This window comes from Trichoplusia ni, chromosome 12, assembly GCF_003590095.1.
Source record: "Trichoplusia ni isolate ovarian cell line Hi5 chromosome 12, tn1, whole genome shotgun sequence".
In the NCBI taxonomy this organism is placed as follows: domain Eukaryota; kingdom Metazoa; phylum Arthropoda; class Insecta; order Lepidoptera; family Noctuidae; genus Trichoplusia; species Trichoplusia ni.
The window spans coordinates 8,134,329-8,157,656 of NC_039489.1; the positions used below are offsets into that span (position 1 = coordinate 8,134,329).

At 33.0% G+C, this 23,328-nt stretch overlaps 1 protein-coding gene across 1 annotated transcript in view; it reads right to left on the minus strand.

The window, feature by feature from the left end:
• Nucleotides 1–317: 317 nt before the first annotated feature.
• The window catches only part of LOC113499320, a 72,719-nt gene continuing 49,708 nt past the window's right edge, over nucleotides 318–23,328 (minus strand). The window contains exons 3-8 of the mRNA XM_026879744.1: nucleotides 18,729–19,198; nucleotides 16,755–16,856; nucleotides 9,019–9,127; nucleotides 7,161–7,307; nucleotides 3,498–3,632; nucleotides 318–526 (exon numbers count right to left, since the gene is read on the minus strand). Of these exons, the coding sequence (XP_026735545.1) occupies nucleotides 390–526; nucleotides 3,498–3,632; nucleotides 7,161–7,307; nucleotides 9,019–9,127; nucleotides 16,755–16,856; nucleotides 18,729–19,198 (1,100 nt within the window). The 3' untranslated portion in view covers nucleotides 318–389. The remainder of the gene's footprint in view (nucleotides 527–3,497; nucleotides 3,633–7,160; nucleotides 7,308–9,018; nucleotides 9,128–16,754; nucleotides 16,857–18,728; nucleotides 19,199–23,328) is intronic.

Consider the following 23,328-nt stretch of genomic DNA (forward strand, 5'->3'; position numbering starts at 1 on the left):
TTAATAAAATCGTAAATCATGCTTTGTTTAAATATCAATCACTACATAATTATGCATTGAAACTCAAACAGCTATAATCTAAATTGTTAAGAGTAAAAAGGTTATTGAAAATATTTTTGAAATTGAAATTTATTTACACACTGTACATAGCATAAAGAAAAATAATGAAAACATTATTATTTTAATTTTTAGAAATAAAAACATATTTCTTATCTTAAATTAAAACTCTATTTCTATTATTTACACAATAATCACTTCAAAGCAACAAATTGATTAATTTTGATATTAAAAATAAATTCAGATTCTACCTTCAGCTGAAAACATCAACATCAGAGAGTATTGTTTTACACAGAACTTTAAATACAACAACATTATTATAATACAAGACGTTATCCAAATTCCTGGTGGTTCTGTACAATTAACATTCTTAGAGCAATAATACTGGTTAACAGTTGAATCAGTAAATGTGTCTGGTAGGTGACGGCCGAAGAGTTGTTGCCGTGTTGCATCGCGGCTGGTGTTTCACCTGGTGACAATAGATAAAAATATGATATACCTTGAAAAAGTGAAAGCATACATCGGTTCACACAGGTTTATTTATCAGAGCGCGGTAGTTTGCATCGTGTTCTCGTGGTCTCAGGTACAAGGGAAGGGTGAAGCACTCCGGTGGTTTTAGCCGGTAGGAGTCCAGCACACTTCTCCGCTTTCCCCAGGAGGCGTCATCAAAGTCCATAGGGATTTCCCCGTGTAAAAAAGGTATATTTATCGGGATAGTGCGACTAGTTTTGGACTCAATAAGGAGTCATTAATCATGAGTTGACGTGGTCTAGTAGTGGTAGCGATTGGTTGATCAAGTCACATGCATAAGATACCCGAAAGCATTAGTTGTCCTACAAGGGGAGGGAACCCACGGCACGTGAGAGACGGTGGGTGTGGTGATCTATAGCACACGGCTATTCGTCTTAAAAACGTAGTAAAAATATAATGATCTTCAACAAAATACACATTGTTCAAATAAATACATAAATATTTCACCCAACCAAATGCAAGGTTTCGTAAATTTCGTCCACGAACTGAATCTAAAAAACAACAAATTTAATTTGAAACCCTAATTAAAGTCTCTTAATTAAACAGAAAAACAAATGACAATAATGTAATTATCAACTTAAACAAATAACAAAAAGTTCGTAATTATTAAGTATCTAATTAATCTCTGGACGAATTGAGGGACGTTGAAATTAGTTTTTTCGTGATCTTGGGTACTGCAGCTAAAGGGTGCGGTGAAGGCATTTTGTATCTTTGAAAAAAAAAAGAAACAGCGGTGGGTAAGCCAAACGATTATCTATACTCTATACTAATATATAAAGCTGAAGAATTTGTTTGTTTGAACGCGGTCCAAATTGAAAAATTCTTTTTGTGTTGAATAGACCTTTCATCGAGGAAGGCTTTAGGCTATAAACCATCACGCTGCGACTAATAGGAGCGAAGATACAATGGAAAATGTTAAAAAAAACAGGGCAGGTATAAATCATAGCTTATATCTTCTACCCACGGGGACGACTCTTACTCATAAAATGGTAAGTTACAACAGGATTTTTTTTTAAACTCCCAGCAATAACCTACATGTCAAATTGTTTCATCAATTATTTTGTTGGAAATATGTTTAAATAGTGCCACTTTAATCAAATTTTCATTAATTCAACGACCAAAATCTAAACGTCAGGTTCATATTTCACTACTACGATTATAACGAAGCATTTTCTCTGTCAGTCCATCTAGGAATTGATCGTTACGTTTGTCTGTCTACAAACTACCTCATAAAATTTATTTATTTTTGTCGTTCAACCTCAAAGCATTACACTTTGTATGAATGAAGCGGAACCTTTCGTTCACCAGTCCGACTTTCCTCCGACCGCTTTTTTATGAGTCTCTTAAAGAATTAAGGGCTTAAATAAAATCCAATTACTGCGGACTTGTTTCTGCGACTGTACTTCGTCTCGGCAACGTCATTTTACATTATTTTGTTGTCTATTCCATTACATTCATTAGCTCTCGTCGCAGCGTTTCCCAAATCTTGTAAAGGACAAAAACAAAATTATGTTTACAAAATGAATTTATAAAATTATTTACGTTCAAGTATATAATCTCGTTTGCAAGTTTGAGAATCGCTGGAATGAATAGATTTTTTTATGGTTTCAAGAATTTTTTTAAATGAAAAAGTTATTGCTTTCTCGGTATTCAGTAATGGAGTTAATTTTTAGGCTTTTTCCAGTTAGCGGATGGCTTTGAATAGAATAACTGTTTGATAATTATATCCTTTTTTTCTTTTGTTTTAATCCGTATCAATTTATTATTTTTTAGAAATGTTCGTCTCAACTTTTTACTTTGGCAAGTTAAATGCCTTTTTTGGGAATAAGTAAATTTACTCTTAAATTTCTCGGTATTTTAAGAAAACCGATTTTATGACCGTACCAAGTGTTGTTTAGCCTCGATATTTATTCTTATGACAAAATACATCTTCTGTTCAATTACATTTCATGGGCTATAACTGTTCATATGAAACAACTTGGTGACGGATGAACGAACAGCGGAGCCTAAGTAATTCCGATTCACGATTTCCGATAGATTATTAACGTTTGTCTATAAAACTTTTCCCACATCCATACCACTTTATATATACTGCAAAGTCGGTACTCAGTATTGGATGCTGTGAAACGGAAAAGCTTTCTAAGTATTTGTTCATGGATTCCCTTTTATAATAGCTTCCCTGACTAGAAAGACATTATATGGCTCAATACTCACCATACTTCCAATTCTTTTCTGAAATGAATTTCTTCATTCGTATTTCCCATTTCATCTTTTATACAAAAGTGGGGTAGAGTTATATGTTGAAGTATTTTGTTTATATTAACTTGTTTTGTATAAAAAATGACTTTACCTTATCTTTTAAAATACAATTATTATAACAACAACATTATAGTATACGAACAATCTAGAAATTCATGTAGTTATTATATTGAACTTGCATCTGAACAAAAAAAAAATTTTTTGTGATCATCAAATGCTTGTCCTGATTCTGGGTGTCTTTGTGCATGTGACGGCACAAGGATTAAATTACTTTCTGTGGGAGAGGAGAGTATTTATCGGAATTGCCAGACAAGTTTCGGACCCAACCAGAGTCCTTAATCATGAGCTGATGCGGTGGAGTCGCGAATCGAACTAGTCGGCAATCGCGATAAATACACATGAGTCAACTATTGGGCTGGCCACTTGGCTAGTCAAAGTGACAGAAGACAAAAGGAGCGACGGTCGTCCGGGAGCAAGATATGTCGACAATATAGTTATGGCCTCGGGTCGAAGTCTGGATGAGGCTGGCACAGGACCACAGAAACCGGCACGAGAAAGGATAAGCCTATATCTAGCAGCGAAAGGACAACAGCTGTAAATGATGATGATGAAACCGTTGCCTTTTTTGATAATGATGATAATTTACTTACTTTGTACAACATGGACAGTGACGGAAGCCGCCTTTGCGTTAGCTGGGACGCAGGTGTAGTTGCCGGCGTGCCGCGGTTCAGCTTTGCCGATCACCAGCTCACTGGTTTGACGTCCATTGTGGACGCTGACGCCATCTGTTGAAGGAATATTAAATTCATTTTGGAACGAAAACAAAAAAAGGAACTGTATAGTTTTGTTTGAGTTTTTAATTGTAAAGTTTTGTTTGTCTCTTATCTTAATTTCGCATCTAAAGTGTTGATAGTAACAAAAAAGTTTGGTATACAGCAGGTTCTGAGATTCTTACAAAATAAGAATCCCAGAAGAGGTTTATAATTATTACTTTTTGCTTGCTACAATTATCCAATACATTCAACTCAGTGCTACGTAAGTACTCAGTAATATGCAGTGATTCATCTCCACTACTCATAATTTTGCCTCAACCCTCTAATTCACTTTTATATGTTTTGCTTATAAAACCTGTTTTGATTTGGAATTAAAATAGATTTGTAAAATCAACACAATCATTAAATAAATGAATAGTCCTGTTTTTTTTGCTAATCTAATTATATATTTCACGAACTTTGCTATAAAGTCCTGCAGATTAGGAATGCATAGTACAAAAAAGAACTATTGTTTTTATAATAACAAACCTAACGCCCCAAAACACTAATGACCCAATTTATTGTTATTTAATTTACTATACGAAACACCGAAGAATCCTTCCAGCGACTGTTTTATTCCTCCCAACTCTGTTCCTTAGGGAAATAACAACTATTATACTTTTGTAGTTTTCTTTGGTTTAACCCACCTGACTACTAATGAACTACTATACACAAGGGATTATCGAAGCTTACCAAGAATTACTTTGTCTTAATCTAAATGGTTCTGTGTAGGGATTTTTGTATGTTTTTGTTCAGGTAGTTGTAAAAATTCAGATAGCTTAGCCATTGTAAGTAGGTCCTAATTGCATCACACACTAAGGTTTTTTGAAATTCGGTCTTGCCTGATGTTGATTATATAAAACGGCTTCTGATGTTTTGATAAAATTATATTAATGAGTGGAATTACTCGGAAAGACGAATTTAGTCGATTATAAAATATGTTTATTTACAACAAACATCATAAAATTGTTGATAGCATTACGATGGGAACGTTTAAAACCTCGACTTTACTAATTCTGCATAAAGTCCGTTACAAACAAAATAATTTTACAATTATACAAAAGTCTGCCTTTACTTTAAAATTCATTTCTGCACAACACTGCAACATTTTCTTGCAAAACAATTGCCGGCTGACTGAATTGTGCATGGTTAGTTAGAACTTTCAATTGCCATTAAGCTAAAGGAATTAGCCAATCAGAGAGTCCCTGATTGCCAGGAGACTGGATAAATGTACAGGGGCATACCATCTCATAAATAAGGAAAGGAGATGGCGTTAAACGCTATGTAGAGCGCGGTCTCGCATTTTCTTTGCAACGTCTTTTTTTTCCAAGAAATTCTCCCACCCTTACGCATCTAACTATTAAGTCGCGGGGGTTTTCATAAACATTCAAGTAACATACACGATTACACTCAGCTTCAGGACAAACGTTTGTAGATCACAAAAATGCTTGTCCTTAAACTTGTCCCGTGTAATATCTTCGGCGAGGTGACCTAAATCACTCGGCTATCCATGGTGTCTAATTTCCATTAAGATAAATTAATTAGCCAATCAGGTCTTAGGTTTCCAAGAGACTGGGCAACTGTAAAAAGGCCTACTGATGAACTTGTGGAAGAAAGACGTCGCTAAACGACTCGTTTTCACAAATGGTTTTGTTTACTTTATGAGTTAGTGGTAGACCCCCAATTTAGAATTAAAATTAGAATTGTAAAAATGCATGGACTAGTAAGGTGTAGAGTCTCTTTACTTTATTTTAAAAAGAGACACTGCTTCCATCTCTTGTACCACATTATGAACAAATTTGATTCGAAGATTTTTAAGTAAATTTTCGAATCTCATTACACTTTTGACTTTAAGTAACTTTGACTATAAGTCAATAATAAATTAGTGAGTGTGTTTGTTAATTTCGCACACTTCATTAACTTGACCAATTTGGGTACTACTTAGTTTGGGAGTAGCTGACTTCCTAGATTTGCCTAGGCAGTTAGCTAATCCTGTCTCAATGGAATAATTATGTATCGAACTATTTGCAGCCTTACTATTAGTTTTCAAAAAACACATCCCTCGTTAAGTCTCCCTGGTGAAAAGGCAACCTAATTAAACCAATCGTCAAAAGGTTTTTCTCGAATATCGGACGAGCATTTATCGATTTTTTGCCGTTTTCTTTTCCTTTTTCCAATAATCTTTTTTTTATTTAATAGCAATACTTTATTAAGAGTAAAGTATACTTAAGTACCGTCGGAAGCTAAAGAGTTTTTAGCATTCCTTTTTCAAGTACCACTTGAAATACGAAATCTTTGGAAGTAGTTGTTTTAAATACCAACGGCCTATCGAACTGATTCTCAAAATTAAACGTTTGTTCAAAAATAGATTCTAAATATAGCACGAGTACGGCTTATATTCTAAAAATAGCCTTGTGTGGTCTATTCTTGTCGAAATATTTCATTTTCATTTGTTTTTGTGTTACGTTTGTTTGATCTGACTTTTATTGTGGATACCTTAGTGACCCTTGTTATCGTATTTTATTTAAAAGTAATACTATTTAGAATTAAAAGTTGTTAATGGTATTATATTAACAACTTTTTGAGAATTTATTTTAGTAATCGAAATTCGATTTAGATACTTATTTTAAGCAGATTTATTTGTTTATATTTTTGGCTGGAACTATAAACGTGTTATTGTCAAACAATAGTATTTATCTGGTTAATTAATTTTAAAATATTATAAACTGAATTGTAAGGGTTCACATTAGAAGGCGATTGACACTAATATTATTTTAAGCTCCTGCAATTTTATGTACATATTTAATACATTTTCAGGTGACCTATTTTGTTTCCCAAAAAACAAAGGCAAAATCAACAATATTGCATTTAAATTTATTTAATAAAAATTTTACGTACTAAATAAATAAATAATTGAACAACGCGCATAACTCGGTGCTAAATGAAATTCATGAAGATCACTTTGTAGGTCGTTCTATACATTTTTAAATGCAAACCTTTTTAAATATTTTAACTCTTGCTTTTTACTTATTACTGTACAAATGTGTTTGATGTACCATGAAGCTTTCGTTAAAAGGCATGTGAAACCATAATTTAAATTTTAAATTACTTTATTCATATTTAAACTGGGTTCTTGTGAATTCTTTACGAGAAGGACGTTTTTTTTTCTGAAGTCCGAGTTGGCTTAATGTTATTTAATTTACATAAATTATAAAATATTACTGATAAATCAACACGGCGAGTATTTCCACTTTAAACTTATCATGAAGTTGCATGTTATGGCGTTGAAATTTTAACAAGTTAATACGCCTTAGTTAATACGCCAGGTACCAACCAAAACTTATACTAATGTTTCCTAGATTCTGAGGGCCGTAGAATCTCTTTTAAAGTATGTTTTACATTAAAAAACCTGTTGCAAAAAAGAGACGCAAGTTTAGTCCATTAATACGCTAAATTGCTTTCACAACCACTAAGACAGAAATAATTCTCCAAAACACTTACTTAAATCATAGTTGATCATCCGGTTCTCGAAGTACCAGAAGACATATGACGGAGGCTCCGTGGACCGCTTGACGACACACACGAGCCTCAGCATAGAACCTTCATGGATAATCTTCTCTGACTCGCCGACTATCTCCGCGTATGCCGCTGTAGACAAAAATAAAGTTTAATATCACCGTCATAAAGTTTACATTAAATTGAAGAACTAACGGCAATCAAGTCTGTTAGTTTTTCAATTTAAAAACGATGAAAGCTTTTGGTGAAATTGGTAAAGATAAGTATAAATTTTCTAAGGCCATATTTTTTTTAATTTTCAACGTTATACCGTAAACTGTTCGAGAGAAAATTTTAAAGAGCGATCAAATCGTACTTAAAACTTTAAATAATAAAAGTATTTAAATAATTTAATAGTAACATTTAGATTGTTCCAGCTCTAGCTTTAACGGGCTGAAAGGCTTTAAACCATCCGAACGTTTTACTGTTTATTTATAACAAATAAAAATGTTAGGGAAATTCGAAAAAAAAAGAAAACTAATGAATACGACTCATAACAGTCCAAAAGTATCACAATAAAACTAAATAACTCTCCAACTTTCTAACTTAATTTGAACTCTAACAACATTAAAAGTTTTGATTATAATAATCTGTAGAAGAATAATCACTATCATTTATATCATTTAGTGCTTGCGTGTCTCAAATTCCAATTCATATAATAAAGTTCTTCAATATAAAGTTTGCATCAACGAGTGCGTGCTTCAAGACTTCGGAGTATAATTTAAAGTTTTGTAGAGTCAATAAACGATTTGTGAGACACGTTTATTCGATTACTAGGAATCTTGATCGAGACAGACATTGTTTTTTTATTAAATTTATTGATACCAAGTATTTATTCTGATTGATTTTTCTGTAAACACAGCGATCCGTCGAGTTATTCTTTATTTTAACGTTGCCTCTTGAGGACTACTTTTGGGGGAATACATGTCGGGCGATCCCGATGAATAATTAATAATGAAACCTCTTTATAAATTCAAAATGAAATAATGTAATCTATACCTATTAATGATCTACATTTAAAAAAAAACCCAGTAGTACCTTAAATTGATAGCTTGATAACGTATAACCATCAATTAATAGTCATTCATAATTCCATATAAGGTATTTATGTTTTCAATAAAATATCAAATTCAGGGTGAAATCATGAGCACACAACCACAATTAATAATTCTGTTGTTACGTTCAGCAAATTGGAAGCCAGGATCAATGAATTTATAATGGTAATTTTAATTGTCAATTTTCACAGAGGCTTACGAAATAAAGCACTGTAATCAATTTAAACCTGACGACATTTCTGCTGGAAATTATTTGTTTCTCTGTATCGGAAATTAAATTATTAAATAGTAAGCAGCTTTTAAAATATTCAGGACTCTTTCAATGAATAAGTTGCCCACAGTACGAGGATTTTCATTTGATAAATTTATAGATTTAACACCTGTGGCAGTTCCCAAATTACTATTTGGTAACTTAAATAACTGATAAAATGTAGCAATATAACATAACACTACTGTTAAAATTCAGAACAATATAATGTATGGAATGTGTTTTAATATGACAAATTATTAATTTAAGTATTCAGCGGACACAGTTAAAACATCATAGTCTATACTATAAACTTATAAATACACTTAATTTGAAACTAGTATCACAAAATTACAAAAACAAAATAACTTAATGCAAACGTGCATGTAGCCTACACTATTGATAAACTTTGTGGCACTATTGGTAACAGACATTTAAGACCTGATAATGTTAAAAATAAAGCAAATGTAACAAACGAAGTAAAATCTGACAAAGCACTTACCGACTAGAACGAGCTTGAAGAAGATACTGGTAGGCGGGTGTGTGGGGACCTGGCACTCGTAGTACCCACCATCCGCTGACGTCGCGAAACGTATATGTAACGCCCAGTCCTGGTGGAAATAAATCACGTTAATGGTCAAGAACTGTAACTGGTTATTGAGAGAAACTTTCGATTTCACAAAATTATATGTGAATGGTATAGAATTGGATTCGAAGTTTTGGACATTTTTATAGTGATGAAACCTTTTTGGGGTTTGATTGCAGAGATTTAATATTAAATGTAGCAAATTATGGTAATTATAGAGATAAATATCGATTTGCTGATGTCATTGAAAATGTAAAAAAATGTATAAATACTATTGCAAATCGAAAACATTGATAAGACAAAGAAGATTACGAAACTAAGAGCCATAATTCGTAAACACAATTCCGAAACATTTAACAGTCCCGATCTAAAACAATTTTCGATTTCAATCCAAATCAAGTGAACTGTATTGTAATCAGTAAATTAAACAAAACAAACAGTATAGAAGACTTTGAAACAAACCGCAGGAAACAATTCAAAGGTATTTGACAATAATGGGTGTTCTTAAACTTAAAGTCCCTATCAAATTGAATTGGCGCCATCTTTGTCTGTTCATGTATCAATTTGAAGTAATTCCGTTAGGTAGTGGAGGCAAGGGATTCTTCTATATACTTGCTTGTTTATGTATATATAATATGTGAAATCTAATGAGTTATGAGATCCGTGGTAAAAATCCTTTTATCCTAGAAAAGTTAATCAAACACCTTTTTAAGCGGATATCTATACTAATATATAAAGCTGAGGAGTTTGTTTGTTTGAACGCACTAATCTCAGGAACCACTGGTTCAAATTGAAAAATTATTTTGTGTTAAATAGATCATTCATCGAGGAAGCGTAAAAATGGAATGCATAATAAATTCAAGTTTTCAAAAAATATTATCAATGTCACGTGGGCAAAAAGTACGCAATAATTTATCTCCACATATCCCCTAAGTCCAAAAAAACACATTTCAATGTAAGTACACCAAAAATATTAAAAAATTCAAAGTCCGGACTCCAAGATACATCTTCACGAATGAAGGTAGAAAATCCAAATGACACGTAACTTTTGAAACGGTGAGATCGACGCTAGATTAATTTAATCGTGGGTTCTTCACAAACATTTCAAGGGTGCTTTACAGCTGACATGCGATGTATGGGAGTAAGTGGCCGAGTCGGGGTCCGTTGATGATTTTAATCAGGTAAAAATAAATGCGTTTGACAGGGATGGGACCTGTTTATTTTTATGTTATGTTGTCCATAAAAGTGCGGCTACTTCAGTTCAGGGTGTGATAAAAAAGGTGCAGGTGTATTCTAAATGGTGCCTTATCACATCGTTATAAAGAGTTAATTTTTCGGATGATAACGATACAGAATTTAGGTATTAATGTTATATTTTCATAAAAAGAAATTATTTTAATGTAGCAAGATATAAAAATGGTATAAAAATGGAAAGAAAAATTTTAGTCATATTTTTGTTGGTGAGAATGAAATTAAGATAAAAGTAGAGACACGTTGACAACCTTATAAAGTTTCATTAAAAGTATCATATTTATTCAGTCTGAAGACTAATGTTATACATTTAACGACAATTTTGTTTACACATTTGCTGTTCATGGAATTTATTCAGTGTTTATCTAACCTCCAAAATAAAAATGTCGTAAAGTAGCTGTGTTTTTTATCCATTAACGGCGGATTGTGACAAGACTTGGTATTACGATAGTTATCATCTATGCGGGCCAAGCCAAGGGCAAAAGCTTGTACTTACCGAACTATTCTTAAATATGTTACTTGAAGTTTAAATTCTTTTATTTAATTTAAATTAGCTACTTATATACTAACCTAAAATTAAAAAACTGGCCTGAAATCCATAATGATATCTAACATGATAATCTTTAGTTCATTGTTAATAAAACTTTTTAGCTATTATTTAATTATTTGATTTTTGCTTGTATACAATCATCACGGAGTCTAAAATCAGTATTATATACTCGCTTTTTCCCGTGACTTTTTCCGCGTAAATGTCACTTATATCTGTAAACACGTTGAATTCCTAAATGGATAGACAAATAGGCTATAACAATATTTATAATCCATGATGTCAACTAGCTCCATAAAAAAATCACCAAAATTGGTCAAATCGTACAAGAGCGAAAAATGAAACAAACATACATACTCACAAACATTCACCTTCATAGTAAACTGTGATTATTCAATACCTAACTAGCTTTCATAGTTCAAACACGTACAGTCTAAATTCCACGAAACATATTTCATTAGTATGAATCCATATCACTAGTTAAAAGGGCCATCGTGTATACAGGGTGGTGCGGTTTGTGCAATCGCCTGATAATTCATCATTTCAAAATCCAGTAATGTTTGCGATATTGATATAATCATTTCTGATTTCGTGTTGCAATGTTGATCAATCAAAGGCATTGTTTGTATTTCGCTAATAAGCCTAATTTGCTTTTGATTTTATACATCACGTTTGATCGTTTCAATTTTTAATGAAAATTCTGCAGTCATAGAGTTAAACATTGTGTCCAACCAGTAGCTATTGAAATTACCAGGTTTCTCTGTACCCACAAAAAAATCAGATAAAATAATAATATGTGCGATGTCATGTGAACGTTGTGGTTGAGGTCACCACACCAAACCCACTGTGCGCGACGTGTCGCGGGTTCGATCCCCGCGAAGGACAAGCAGGTCTTCCTATATTTGTTTACACACTGTGTCTATGTTTCCTTTTTCTTATCATCTGTCGCAGGACTGCTGGCAGAAATTTCTTAAGAAATAAGCAGTACCTTTGTACCTATTGTATTTTCATTTTTATACTTGTTTTATTCCTTCAATGTTGTGTGTACATAAACAAATAAATAAATAAATACAATAAACCAATTATTATACGATGGGTGGTGGGATGAATTAACTTTCTTTACTCAAAATTACATTTGCTTTGAAAGTCAAGTTTACTTTGAATCTGAGTGACAATTTGATTACATTCTGTGATCCTTTGAATAATATTCATTTGATAGACAATTTTATATTTAATTTAAAATTTCAGACTGGCTAAAATGTAGCCCTCTGAAATGTTGAACTCTAAAATTCTATTTGAATCTCACATAATATCAAATTTTGATTTAGTTACATTATTATAAATTCATAAGAAACAAAGTCATACTGCGACTCAAAGAAATCACTGAACATAAAAAAATATTCTCACAAAAACAGGGAATATTCAATAAAACAGTCAAACATCGAAAGGTTCAACAATACTAGGCTATTTATCCAGCAAAGCTTAGTACAAGTCGTAAAATAATATTACATAACATTCGTACGTTCGTGCTAACGGTACCTTTTGTTTCTGCGGCAATTTTTACAACTTTGACGTCGATCGATTTGTCTGCACTCTGTACATTGGGGACATGTTACTTCAATATGACTTTCTTTGGGTAACTAATATCAAGGGCAATATAAATTATGGTATGCAAATTTTCTCTCGAAATAATAAGCAGATAATTACTTCTAATTAAAAATCAGACACCCCCGCACCGGGACCTATAATTTAAATCTTGAAATCTTTTAATCGTACCACAAGGCATTGACGGCTTATAAAGTTGACATTTTAAAATGAAATGAAATTATTACTTCATATTGTAAATAATTATTATGACAAATATAAAATGTAAATGAGTTTCAAAGTACTTGTACATTGACACAAAAGTAAAGAAAATAAACAGTTTTTATAACATTATTATCTATACTAATATATAAAGCTGAAGAATTTGTTTGTTTGATTGTTTGTTTGTTTGAACGCGCTAATCTCAAGAACTACTGGTTCAAATTGAAAAAAATTGTTTTCGAGGAAGGTTTAAGGCTATTTAACATCACTCTGCAACTAATAGGAGCGAAGATACAATGGAAAATGCGGCAAAAACGGGGAAAAAGATTAATCTTGGAGGGCTTTCGTTAAAAAATTCCTAACTTATATCTTCTAACCACGCGGACGAAGTCGCGGGCAACAGCTAGTCTACTATAAAATAAAGTGTCTCCAAACCACACAAAAATTTATATAACAATAATAAGTAGTGCCCTAATTTGTTTTTCCTTCTTTTATTACAATTTTTTTTTATTACGAAGCGTTATAAGTTCATGTTTTATCAAAGTATTTTTACATGAAATACTTTATTGCTGCCAAATTTAATGAGTTTTTTATTACGTACGAAAGTTGATTTTACGGAAACATCTGCCTTTAAGTAGAACGACCTATTGACCGGCATTTTGAGAAATAAAAACTTTTTTATCACTTACCAAGTTAAGAAAATATTACACCAATAATTTTTCACAAGAATTGAAAAAAAAATATTTTTTCTTGTCTGTCTGTGAAATCTATAGTCTATACTAATATATAAAGCTGAAGAGTTTGTTTGTTTGAACGCGCTAATCTTAGGAACTGCTGGTCCAAATTATTTCTTTCTGTTATTCTTTTTGTGTTAAATAGACCATTCATCGAGGAATGTTATAGGCTATATACCAGCACGTTGCGAATAAAAGGAGCGAAGATACAATGAAAAATGTGGAAAAAACAGGGCAGGTATAAATCATAACTTATATCTTCTAACCACGCGGACGAAGTCGCGGGCAACAGCTAGTTGTTTATATAATAACACTCAAAATGGTCTTGTTTATATTGTAAAAGAGCAAACATAAATATAATAGGTATAGACGCATAGACACATATACAACAACTTTAGTGGTTTGGCCTTTTTTGTCGGAATAAAAAAGCCATACGAGTAATGAATATAATAATAGTTTTATGAAGAGCTCAAATTTGAGAGTTACAGTCATGATACCGTTTTTTCGAAAATAAAATGGTTCCTTAATGAAGGAAAAAAAACTTCTGAATAACAAAATCAGTTCAGTAGATTAAGCGAATTCTGGATCTAAATTGTTTTAGGTTTTTATTTTTATAAATAACCTTTGTGCTAATGAGTATGATAGATTATTCATAAACCCTAAGAGTTCTGTCAAACGAAGTGGGTTCGGATCATCTAGTACATTAATGCTTAGCCATACATTTATGTATGAAATCCCTTATCGTCTTGACCTGGTATTTTTCCGGATAGTTTTGTTTGCAGTTGTAAGGTAAACTTGAAATCCAGAATACCAAAATTAGAATATGGTATACCCAACGCATAAATGAATAAACCTTTGGACAGTTTTTCTAGGGATTCCAGTTTTTTTTGTTTCTATATTTACAAAAAAGACGTAAAAAAACTCATATTTTGTATATGTTAAATTTCGTCTTTGTACATGGTCATGGACAGCCTTTTCCAAGACTTTTTTGAAAGAGACAGCTTAGCCATCCAAAATTGAAATCCGTTGATGATAATTTGGTCATTCTAATGTTTAACTTGAGAATCGACTTTATTAATACTTCCGTGCATAGACGTAAAGATATATCTGAGGTACATATATTATGGAACATGTATTAGAAGTAAAAACATTAAGAAATTATAATAGCCTAATTTGAACCTAATGACGCTAGCATTAAATCTTAATTCATTTTGAACGAGTTAATTCGAATTTTCTAAAACGTTAATTAAATAAATTGCTTTCTTCAAGTTTCACCCAGTTTTGAATTGTCCTCATTCCTTATTATAAGTATCGATCGGGTGATGTCTCATACGACTTCTAATAAATTCTAAATTACTTTGAAGAACATGGGTTATTTAGTACCTGTCACTTTTGTAGCGAAATCATTATTTCTTGGCTTTCAATGAAATGTTTTTAGTAGTTAGAATTGTGCCATTAACGGTAGGGTCTGTAAAAAGCTCTATATTTTGCCATGAAAACCGGTCAAAAGAGTTAAGGAAACACAAATTTATGACCTCATCTGACCACAAATTTGTCTCCTGCTAATTAAATACTGTGTTTTTTTTTTCCTGGGTCAACTCACACACGGTTATCTGATCCCAAGCAGAGCTTGTGTTATGGTAACCAGACAACTGATAAACTTGCTTAAATATTTTTTAAATACATACATATTATATGTAGATAAATTACACCCAGTCACCAGAACAAATGATCATGCTCATCACACAACATTTGTCCTGGGCGGGAATCGAACCCACAACCTCCGGTATAGCAGTCAGGGTCACTAACCACTAGACCAACAGACCGTCATTGCTGCTTTTATAGTCATTTTCATCGCAATATAAAAAGGCACAGAGGCTTTAAATGCACAAATGCTGCTCGAATACGGGCATCAAACGGACGAAGATGACGTATAATGCAGCTAGCTATCCACGCAGTCACTTACGAACAAACTACGCAGTAGGAAAAATTGTTACACAAAAATATTTTACATATTTCAACTGCTTTTCTATAAAAGTACAGTTATTTTTTAAATTCATACAACGTGAAGGATAGTTAACTTGATAATTGCTTATGATTGGCATATTAAATATCAAATTACTAGGCACGTTACATAACCATAGTATTCAGTTTTAAAAATGAATCAAAATGTTTTACAAAAACTATGAATTAAGAAAACATTAGATTAAAAGTTTTTACTTTAAACAATTATTTCAAAAGAAAAAAGCACAACGGACAGACGGACAACAACAATGTTTTTGTGATGCTAAACCCTATTGCTAAGGCTCTCCTGTTTGTCACAATGCAGTATCTTATGAGCCCCAAGAGTTTACATATTTATATTAAAACAATAGCAAACAAAAATGTAGCAATAGTTTTATATTTCTTTAGCCTCAAAGCACCCTCAGTGTCACTTGTGCGAATCCTACTTGACCGGTATCATTCTCTTTCATTATTACATCTTATGCGTTTAAACTTAAATTAATATTATTTCTCACACCACATTTTAATAATCCCCGCATCAATGAAACATACAGTAAAACGCCAGTAATCACACAACTTCAGGTAAATAAATATTTTACACAGTGAAAATAAAATCGGTTTGCGGCTATTAATTTAGTTTATTTGCTCACTAACGACCGCTAAATTAAGGCTTGAGTAACTTTGCAATGCATTTGCACATTATCAAGTAATTAATACGAATATAAAAATAAAAGCGCATTCATTTACACAGGTAATTAAACAGGGAAAATGAATATGTTATTTTTGATGTTTATTTTGTTGATTAACTTGTTTTGCGTGAATTTTTGGGTTTGAATGTGTTTAAAATAAGTTTTTTTCTATAACAACTTGGAATGTTGGTAGCGGAGTTTTTCTTAGCTTAGTATTTTTGTGACCAGAAAAGTTGGTCTGAACTTCGGAGAAGTAACTTTACGATATGTCCGTAAAAATGACATTTCACAAATCGTCTCTCTGCTAAAACAATGCCTAAGTAATTTTTGTCAACTTTACAGGAGTCGAATAAACTGTGTAATTTATGTGGTGTTGAGTGGTTGAACGACTTGCGCGCTGTCAGTAAAATAGACAAACAAAGACCAGGTCTTTTTAAAATTATTTATTTTGGAAACTGCTATTTTAAACTATTTCCAAATAATTTATCAATTAGTACGGCTGATCCATGGATGGAGAGTTTTCTTAGAAACCTTAATTGTGAAAGGTGAATTCAAGCAACTCTGGCAAACAAACTTAACTTTTTGTGTAACACAAATAAGTCTCAATTTTAATCGTCTTACCTTGACATGCCTCCCATGAGCCGAGAAGAACCGGCTGTCAGCACTGTAGGTGACCAAACCCACTGATAACAATGAGTAGTCCTTTCTTCTTATCCACGTAACCTGTTAGGAAAAGTTTTATTGAAAGTAGTTTTTACTCAAAATTTAAAACGTTACAGAGAGCTCTGCCTTCATCAGCGACCAGTTACAACAGCTTGGACATAAAAAGAAGTTGATGTACTTAATTATTATACTGCACTTTTACGAAAAGTTACAGTGTTCGTTACCTTTGCACCAGAAACTGACAATACTCCCATTATATCTGTGTTCGAAACTGATAATTATCGTAATCTTTTTGATCTTTTTCAACACAACTTATGCCGTTGTGGAAAAAATGCTGTTCACATCGGTCACCGCACTTCTTTTGTCTTGGGTTTACTAAGAGACAGTTCAGTAGTACAGGCAATTTTTACTATAATCATTTTAATTCTATTACAGCTTATACACCGTGATTTTTTAGTCGTCTTACAAAGGCAGCCCAGTTCGTGTATCCAATGACTAGAACACGTTCATGATAAAAAAATAGGTATTTATGAGATTTGAATAAATTTAAAATGCAATTTTTATTCAATATTATGATGCAATTCGTAGGTTTTTATATATACAGCTCTGTTGCAAGAGCGGTCCGAGCCTTGTAACAATGGTGAGGGGCGCGGGCGGCGGCGTTTTGATCATTTTTAAGAGTATTTTCAGATTTCTCTTGTTTAATTTTTCTTCGTACGATTAGTTGATGATAAAAAAATAATAATCGCGCTTAGGGGTATTTTACGTCGGATACATGAACTGGACTGCTTTTGTAAGACGTCTAAAAAACCACCGTGTACTCGTACCTTCTCCAAACAGTGCTCAATTCACAAATCCAAGTTGCAAATGACATCCCTATTGTCCGCGTCATGCTTCATATTATTAGTCTAATTAAAATCTACATTGCCTGATACCATCTGACTACAATCACTAATGTGTATCATTATGTTAATGGTATCTAACTATTGTGCCATCTGTATTGTGTGATTGATTCCTCTTTGTAATCTAAAGAGCTATGTATAGTAAACATTCAATAATGTTAGTTTGTTGTGCACTTGTATTCTGCTGTTTGGTTCAACAGAAATTATGTCGAGATATTAATTGTTTTGTTTATTTTTATGAATGTAACACCAAACTGCTTATTTTGTGAAAATTTTAGAAAAGGATTTTTTTCTTCATGATGGACAGTTCTAAAAGAAAACACTTGTCTTTTAAATGCTTAGACTTAAACTTATGAACGTTTAAAACATTTATGCTATTACTAAAATCAGTAACATGATTTTAAACCTGCCTGCTACTTAGTACTTTATTGCCTTCATAGCAGTACTCTTTTTAATGATGTTTTATAGAAGAAAACACATAAAAAACTGGGCATCACCTGAAAAATCCCAAAGGACTTTCGTCATTTGTGTCAAACGAATTTATTTTGCTCATTTCGCAAAATGCTTCAAACGCCCACACGTTTCAAACCGGTTATGAATTACGTAAACAAATTTTTGTAATTTCCATCCGAACAACAAACATTGTGGTTGAAGTTCTGAAAGTCATTTGAGAATTTTAGGAAGTTACGGCCCAAGTTCAGTGCGTGTTTGCTCTCGGTTTTGTTGGTGCAAAGTTTTTAAGGAATTCTCATGTAATTGTTCCCGTTTATTAGGTGTGGGTTAAATTAAGTGGGTGAAGTTTCGATATTGTATTGTATTTCATCATTGTAGTAAGTTTTGTTTCGTCTTGAATCAAATTTATTTCAAACTTCAACTGTGTCTCAGTTTGGATTCCTTAAATGCTAGTTAGAAAGATACTGTGATCTGGTCGATAGAATCAGTTTCTAAAAATATCATTACAATTATGTATTAAAATATCAAATCATCACTTATTTCTAAATAAAGTTCAAAACTTTTAACCAAAACTTACCGTATTCTCAGTGATATCACTAACTTCACAATGGAGTATTGCTGTTGTTCCTATTTGAGCTATAACTGACGTACAGTTTTCAGTTAAAAATATACCAGCTTTACCGCTTTTCCCACTTAACTTATTAACGACTGACGCCGCTGAATCTCTGTACATTTTCTTAACTCTATTCATGGAATTAGATAGTGATGGTTCATCTAATTCCTTAATTATTTCTTCTTCTGTTATCCTATCATGTTTACTGTGTCTTCCTCTACCTATTTCATCAATAATATTATCTATATTATGTACATCGTCATTATATTCTTTATCTAATAGTAGTGATAGGCGAAGTGGTTTCGGGAGTTTGGGATATGTTGTTGGAACATATTCTGTTGTTGTGTACTCGCTCGTGGATATATCTCCCTGTATTGTTGAATGAGTTACAGTTGTCGGAGTTGATGATGTGGTTGTCGTTCTTCTTCTGTGACCTGTAACAAATTTAATACATTAATATAAGTTTATTAAGGGGTTCCTCATCCGAACGGTGCAAACGGATCCAAATGATTGAGGCTCCGTTGTTGGATCATCTATCTGACTGTCCGTCACCAGGCTCTTTCTCATATTTACGAGTAAGACCCGTTTGCAAAATACGTGATAATGACAGTATATTTCGTAATTTTTGGCGCAAAGAAGTATTACATTTTAACCTTATTAATAGGATCATAACCTTTAGAAATGGAATACCCAATTTAAATTTTAACTCATTAATGAACTTTGGTACTGAAAAGGTTATTTTCAAATCTTAAAAAACAAATGACAAATGTTGATTTCAATAAAGTTCATAGCACTTTCTAGCCTTTGTTCTTTCTTACTTATATTTGTTTTGTGAAGATAATTCGAAAAATATAGAGGTATTTATTAAATCTTGTATGACAGAAATTCTAATGAACGTAAAATAAGGTGCTTTACAAAAATAGAAACAGTAATGATTCTTTTCAAAGTAATCCCTTTATATCTTATTTAAAAAATGTTTGTGTATTTCAAAGCGCAAGGTTTCAGTACTTTACCTGAACTTTAAAACGGATAAGATTTATAGGGGTTTTTTTTTCTATATTCGCATAAAAATAACACACACTAAGAACTAACTAAAATATGCTCTGTCTTGACTGATTTTGGTCACTTCGGCTACTATCGCAAGACTTCCTAGCGGTCAAGCGTGTATACATAGAGGCGTACTCTTTACTCCCTTACCGTGATATCCCAATAAGACAGCAACACGTCACAAACGGAGCAAGATCAAGAGCAAGATCCTCATTTTTACGAACCTTTGAGAACACGAAACCTGCTACTTATATTAGTTTCTAAAATACACCAGCATATCGGCGAATGTCTTATACTCTAATTTGGGTTTTACTACGAAGCTATCACAACACAGCAAAGTGAAAATGAACTACCGCTACGACAACAATCCTAAACTCGGAGATACGTTCATTTATAATCGTCAAAGGCTGATTACTAAACACAAACACAAATCCGCACTAGTCCACGAATACTCAAAGTAATCCACCAGCCCATCACAACCAAATCACCAGAAAATCACTAGACTTAATGACAAATCCCGAGCTTAACATGGTCTATAAGACTAAACACACGCATTGTTCATCCATAATGACCTTAGATGCCGTCATCTACGTAATATTGGGGCCTAATAGCATAACAGGAACACAAAGGCAGGTTTCAGGTAATCCGCTTGGCAATCAGACCCGGATTAGGGGTGAACGACGAATGGCCGCTTCTGTAGGGCAACGGGCATTTGTTGTTCGATCTAAATTATGTCATCTGGCTTCAATGTAATGTTGTGAATTTGATTTATTACAGCCATAAGCTTTTTATGTTGAATTTACAAGTCAGCACCTGCCATTACCGCGGATTGGTACCCTAAATGCGACAATAAGTTTTGTATGATCTATCTCGTTTGGAGTGTATACGCATGCGGCCTTACATATCAAACATAATACCGCAGTATTAAAGTATAGGTATATTTGTAGGGACAGTAAAGTATAAACAAAATAGAATTTACATAACCCTCAAGCGCAACAGTAAAATTTAACAAATTTTCGTTTCGAGAAAGATTCTAAATAACTGTAAAATGTATAATTTACATAAAAAATAACTTGAACTGAATGATTTTTTATTCTAACTGTACATCTCAACGTGTTGAGACAGACTCGTAGATATGTCTCAAGATAAGTAATACAAGGTGCCTCCATACAGGATTACACGCATAGCATGTTGATATTGTATGCATACATATTAAATACAATAGGGGCCCCATACACTGTTATATTAGAGCAGAAAGTAGTAATAAAAATCCATGGGAATATCACTTTTCCACAAGCGACGCCTTGACTTCTTGGTCCGATACATTTGAGCCATTCTTCAACGTTAGTGCTTCGAGAAACATAGCTACAGACTTTTTTGTGTTTAGCAGTTCCTAGTTGCCTGCGTAAAAATTTCTACTCTGTCTGGTCTATTAGGTCTTCTATCCATTTGTGGTGTGCAACCTGTTTAATCGTGATCACGTTCTCATTAACATCTACTCCTGCGGTCTCATTCCATCCTCTGTAGAGCGTACATGACATGGCATTAAACAAAAAACTAAATTTTGGGAATTATATTCCTTTTGGATAACTACTACGAATTTTCAGTTCGATCCTTTCATTAGCTTTTCTACAGATGCTTTCATATAAAGCTATGTACAAAATTAATTTCTGTTATAACACAAAACCAGCAGTCACTGCCAATTTCTTGATACTGAATTGGCATATTGGTTCTAATAGTCAAAGAGCAGTAGCAAGTGTCGTCGAAACTAATATTTGACAACAAACGGCGGCCATTTTGAATCTAATTACTTCACTGGACACCCGAGAGCACTTCACATCGTTACAAAGGATAGCTATAGCGTACAGCAGTTGGAATAGGGTTAAGTGAGAACAGGTAATTTACAAATTAGTAATTTTTTCGATCGAAGTTAAGCAACGGTCGTTACGGTCATGAATTTGATGGGAGACCAATTTTTTTTGCAAATTTGTTTCTTCTTTCGTCTTTTTTTCTCTCTGTCAAGAGTCGGACTCGCACTTTACCTTTTTTTTGCATGTGAGTGTCGTTTCGTCTAGTTACAAACATTAAAATATCATATGAGAATAGTTTTCATGAAAATAATTAATCCAAAGAAAAAAAATAACTTATAATCAATAACGAAATCCCAAAAACACTAAGCTGAGTCCTACTTTTTCAGGTCATTCGTAAAACTAAGCAATCTAATTTATAGTTATTTATATGTTTAACAGTTCACTTCAGCATATTTCTGGTAACCACCCGACTATTTCCAAACCCAATAGCAGTTCCTAATGACTTCGAATCCCAAAGGATTAACTCCCATCGTTGTTTTAATGACATTCCTCCTTAATTCCTAACATTATATATTATTAAGATTAAACTTCAGAAACTTAGCAGACACAGCTTAGCAGGTAATTATCAAGTTTTGATTACGTAATGTTGGATAATATACATTACAGTCTCGTGTTGTGCAGACTGGAGGTAAATACAGCATTGCGATCCAAGAATGAGGTGGGAAATAGAGAAAAACAAAAGAAACTTGGTTTGGTCTTCACCTAAATAAATTGTTGGTCTGAGTCTCTCTTACCGGCTTATTTAAGTACTGTAGTTTGTATGGAACGACTGTGTATTGATTTTAACAAAATACTCGTATTTGCCAAATGACCTGATGGCCAGAATGATTTTACCACAGCTAAGGACCTATATGTCAGTCGCCTAATCGCGGTCAACAACTTTACTATGTTACAGAGGAGAAAGAAGGTATCCTTACAAATAGCACGATGGTAATAAATAAAATGTATTTTTAGCCTGATTATTTTCTTTGGGACTTCAAGTATTTGTCAATACGAGTTTAAGAGCCATGACTTGATTTAGTAATGTCTTATTGAGGAGCTTTTATGGCTACTTTTAATCCATTCATCAACTCTGCTATCATACCAGGGCATTTTGTATGCGATGTATAAAAAGGACACCATAGCTCACTTGAAAATCGGAAAGTTGGCCAAAAACTTGCAAGGCCTTTTGCCAGGCAAAGGAACAAGTGAAACGAGATAAAATCTTGTGAAACAATGTAAAACGAATGGAAAGACCGTGGAAAATACGCGAAACTTAGGAGCAGTACAATAAACATGGATATTATGTCACTAATGCGTTAACTGAAAAATCCTCAAAAAAGATCCAAGAAAGGTTTGAAGATATAAAGAGATTTTTTCCAAGCATTTTTATTTTCTCGAAAATTAACACAGTCGTTGTAGCACACTTGCTTGTAGGTGGTGGTTGGTAGGTTGCTACAACACGATGGCTTTAAGATACCAATTTGTGATTTCGTGGTCCTTGTACTGTTTCCAATAAAGTTGAACTCTGAATAAAAAGAATGCAAGGATAGCAGAGTGGTATTCAGGTCAAAATACTAAACCCACGTCTCTATTGTTAAAAATCAAATTCCAGAAGTATTCCCTTGTCTAATAAATCAGACACACCTTTACTGCCAATTGACCCT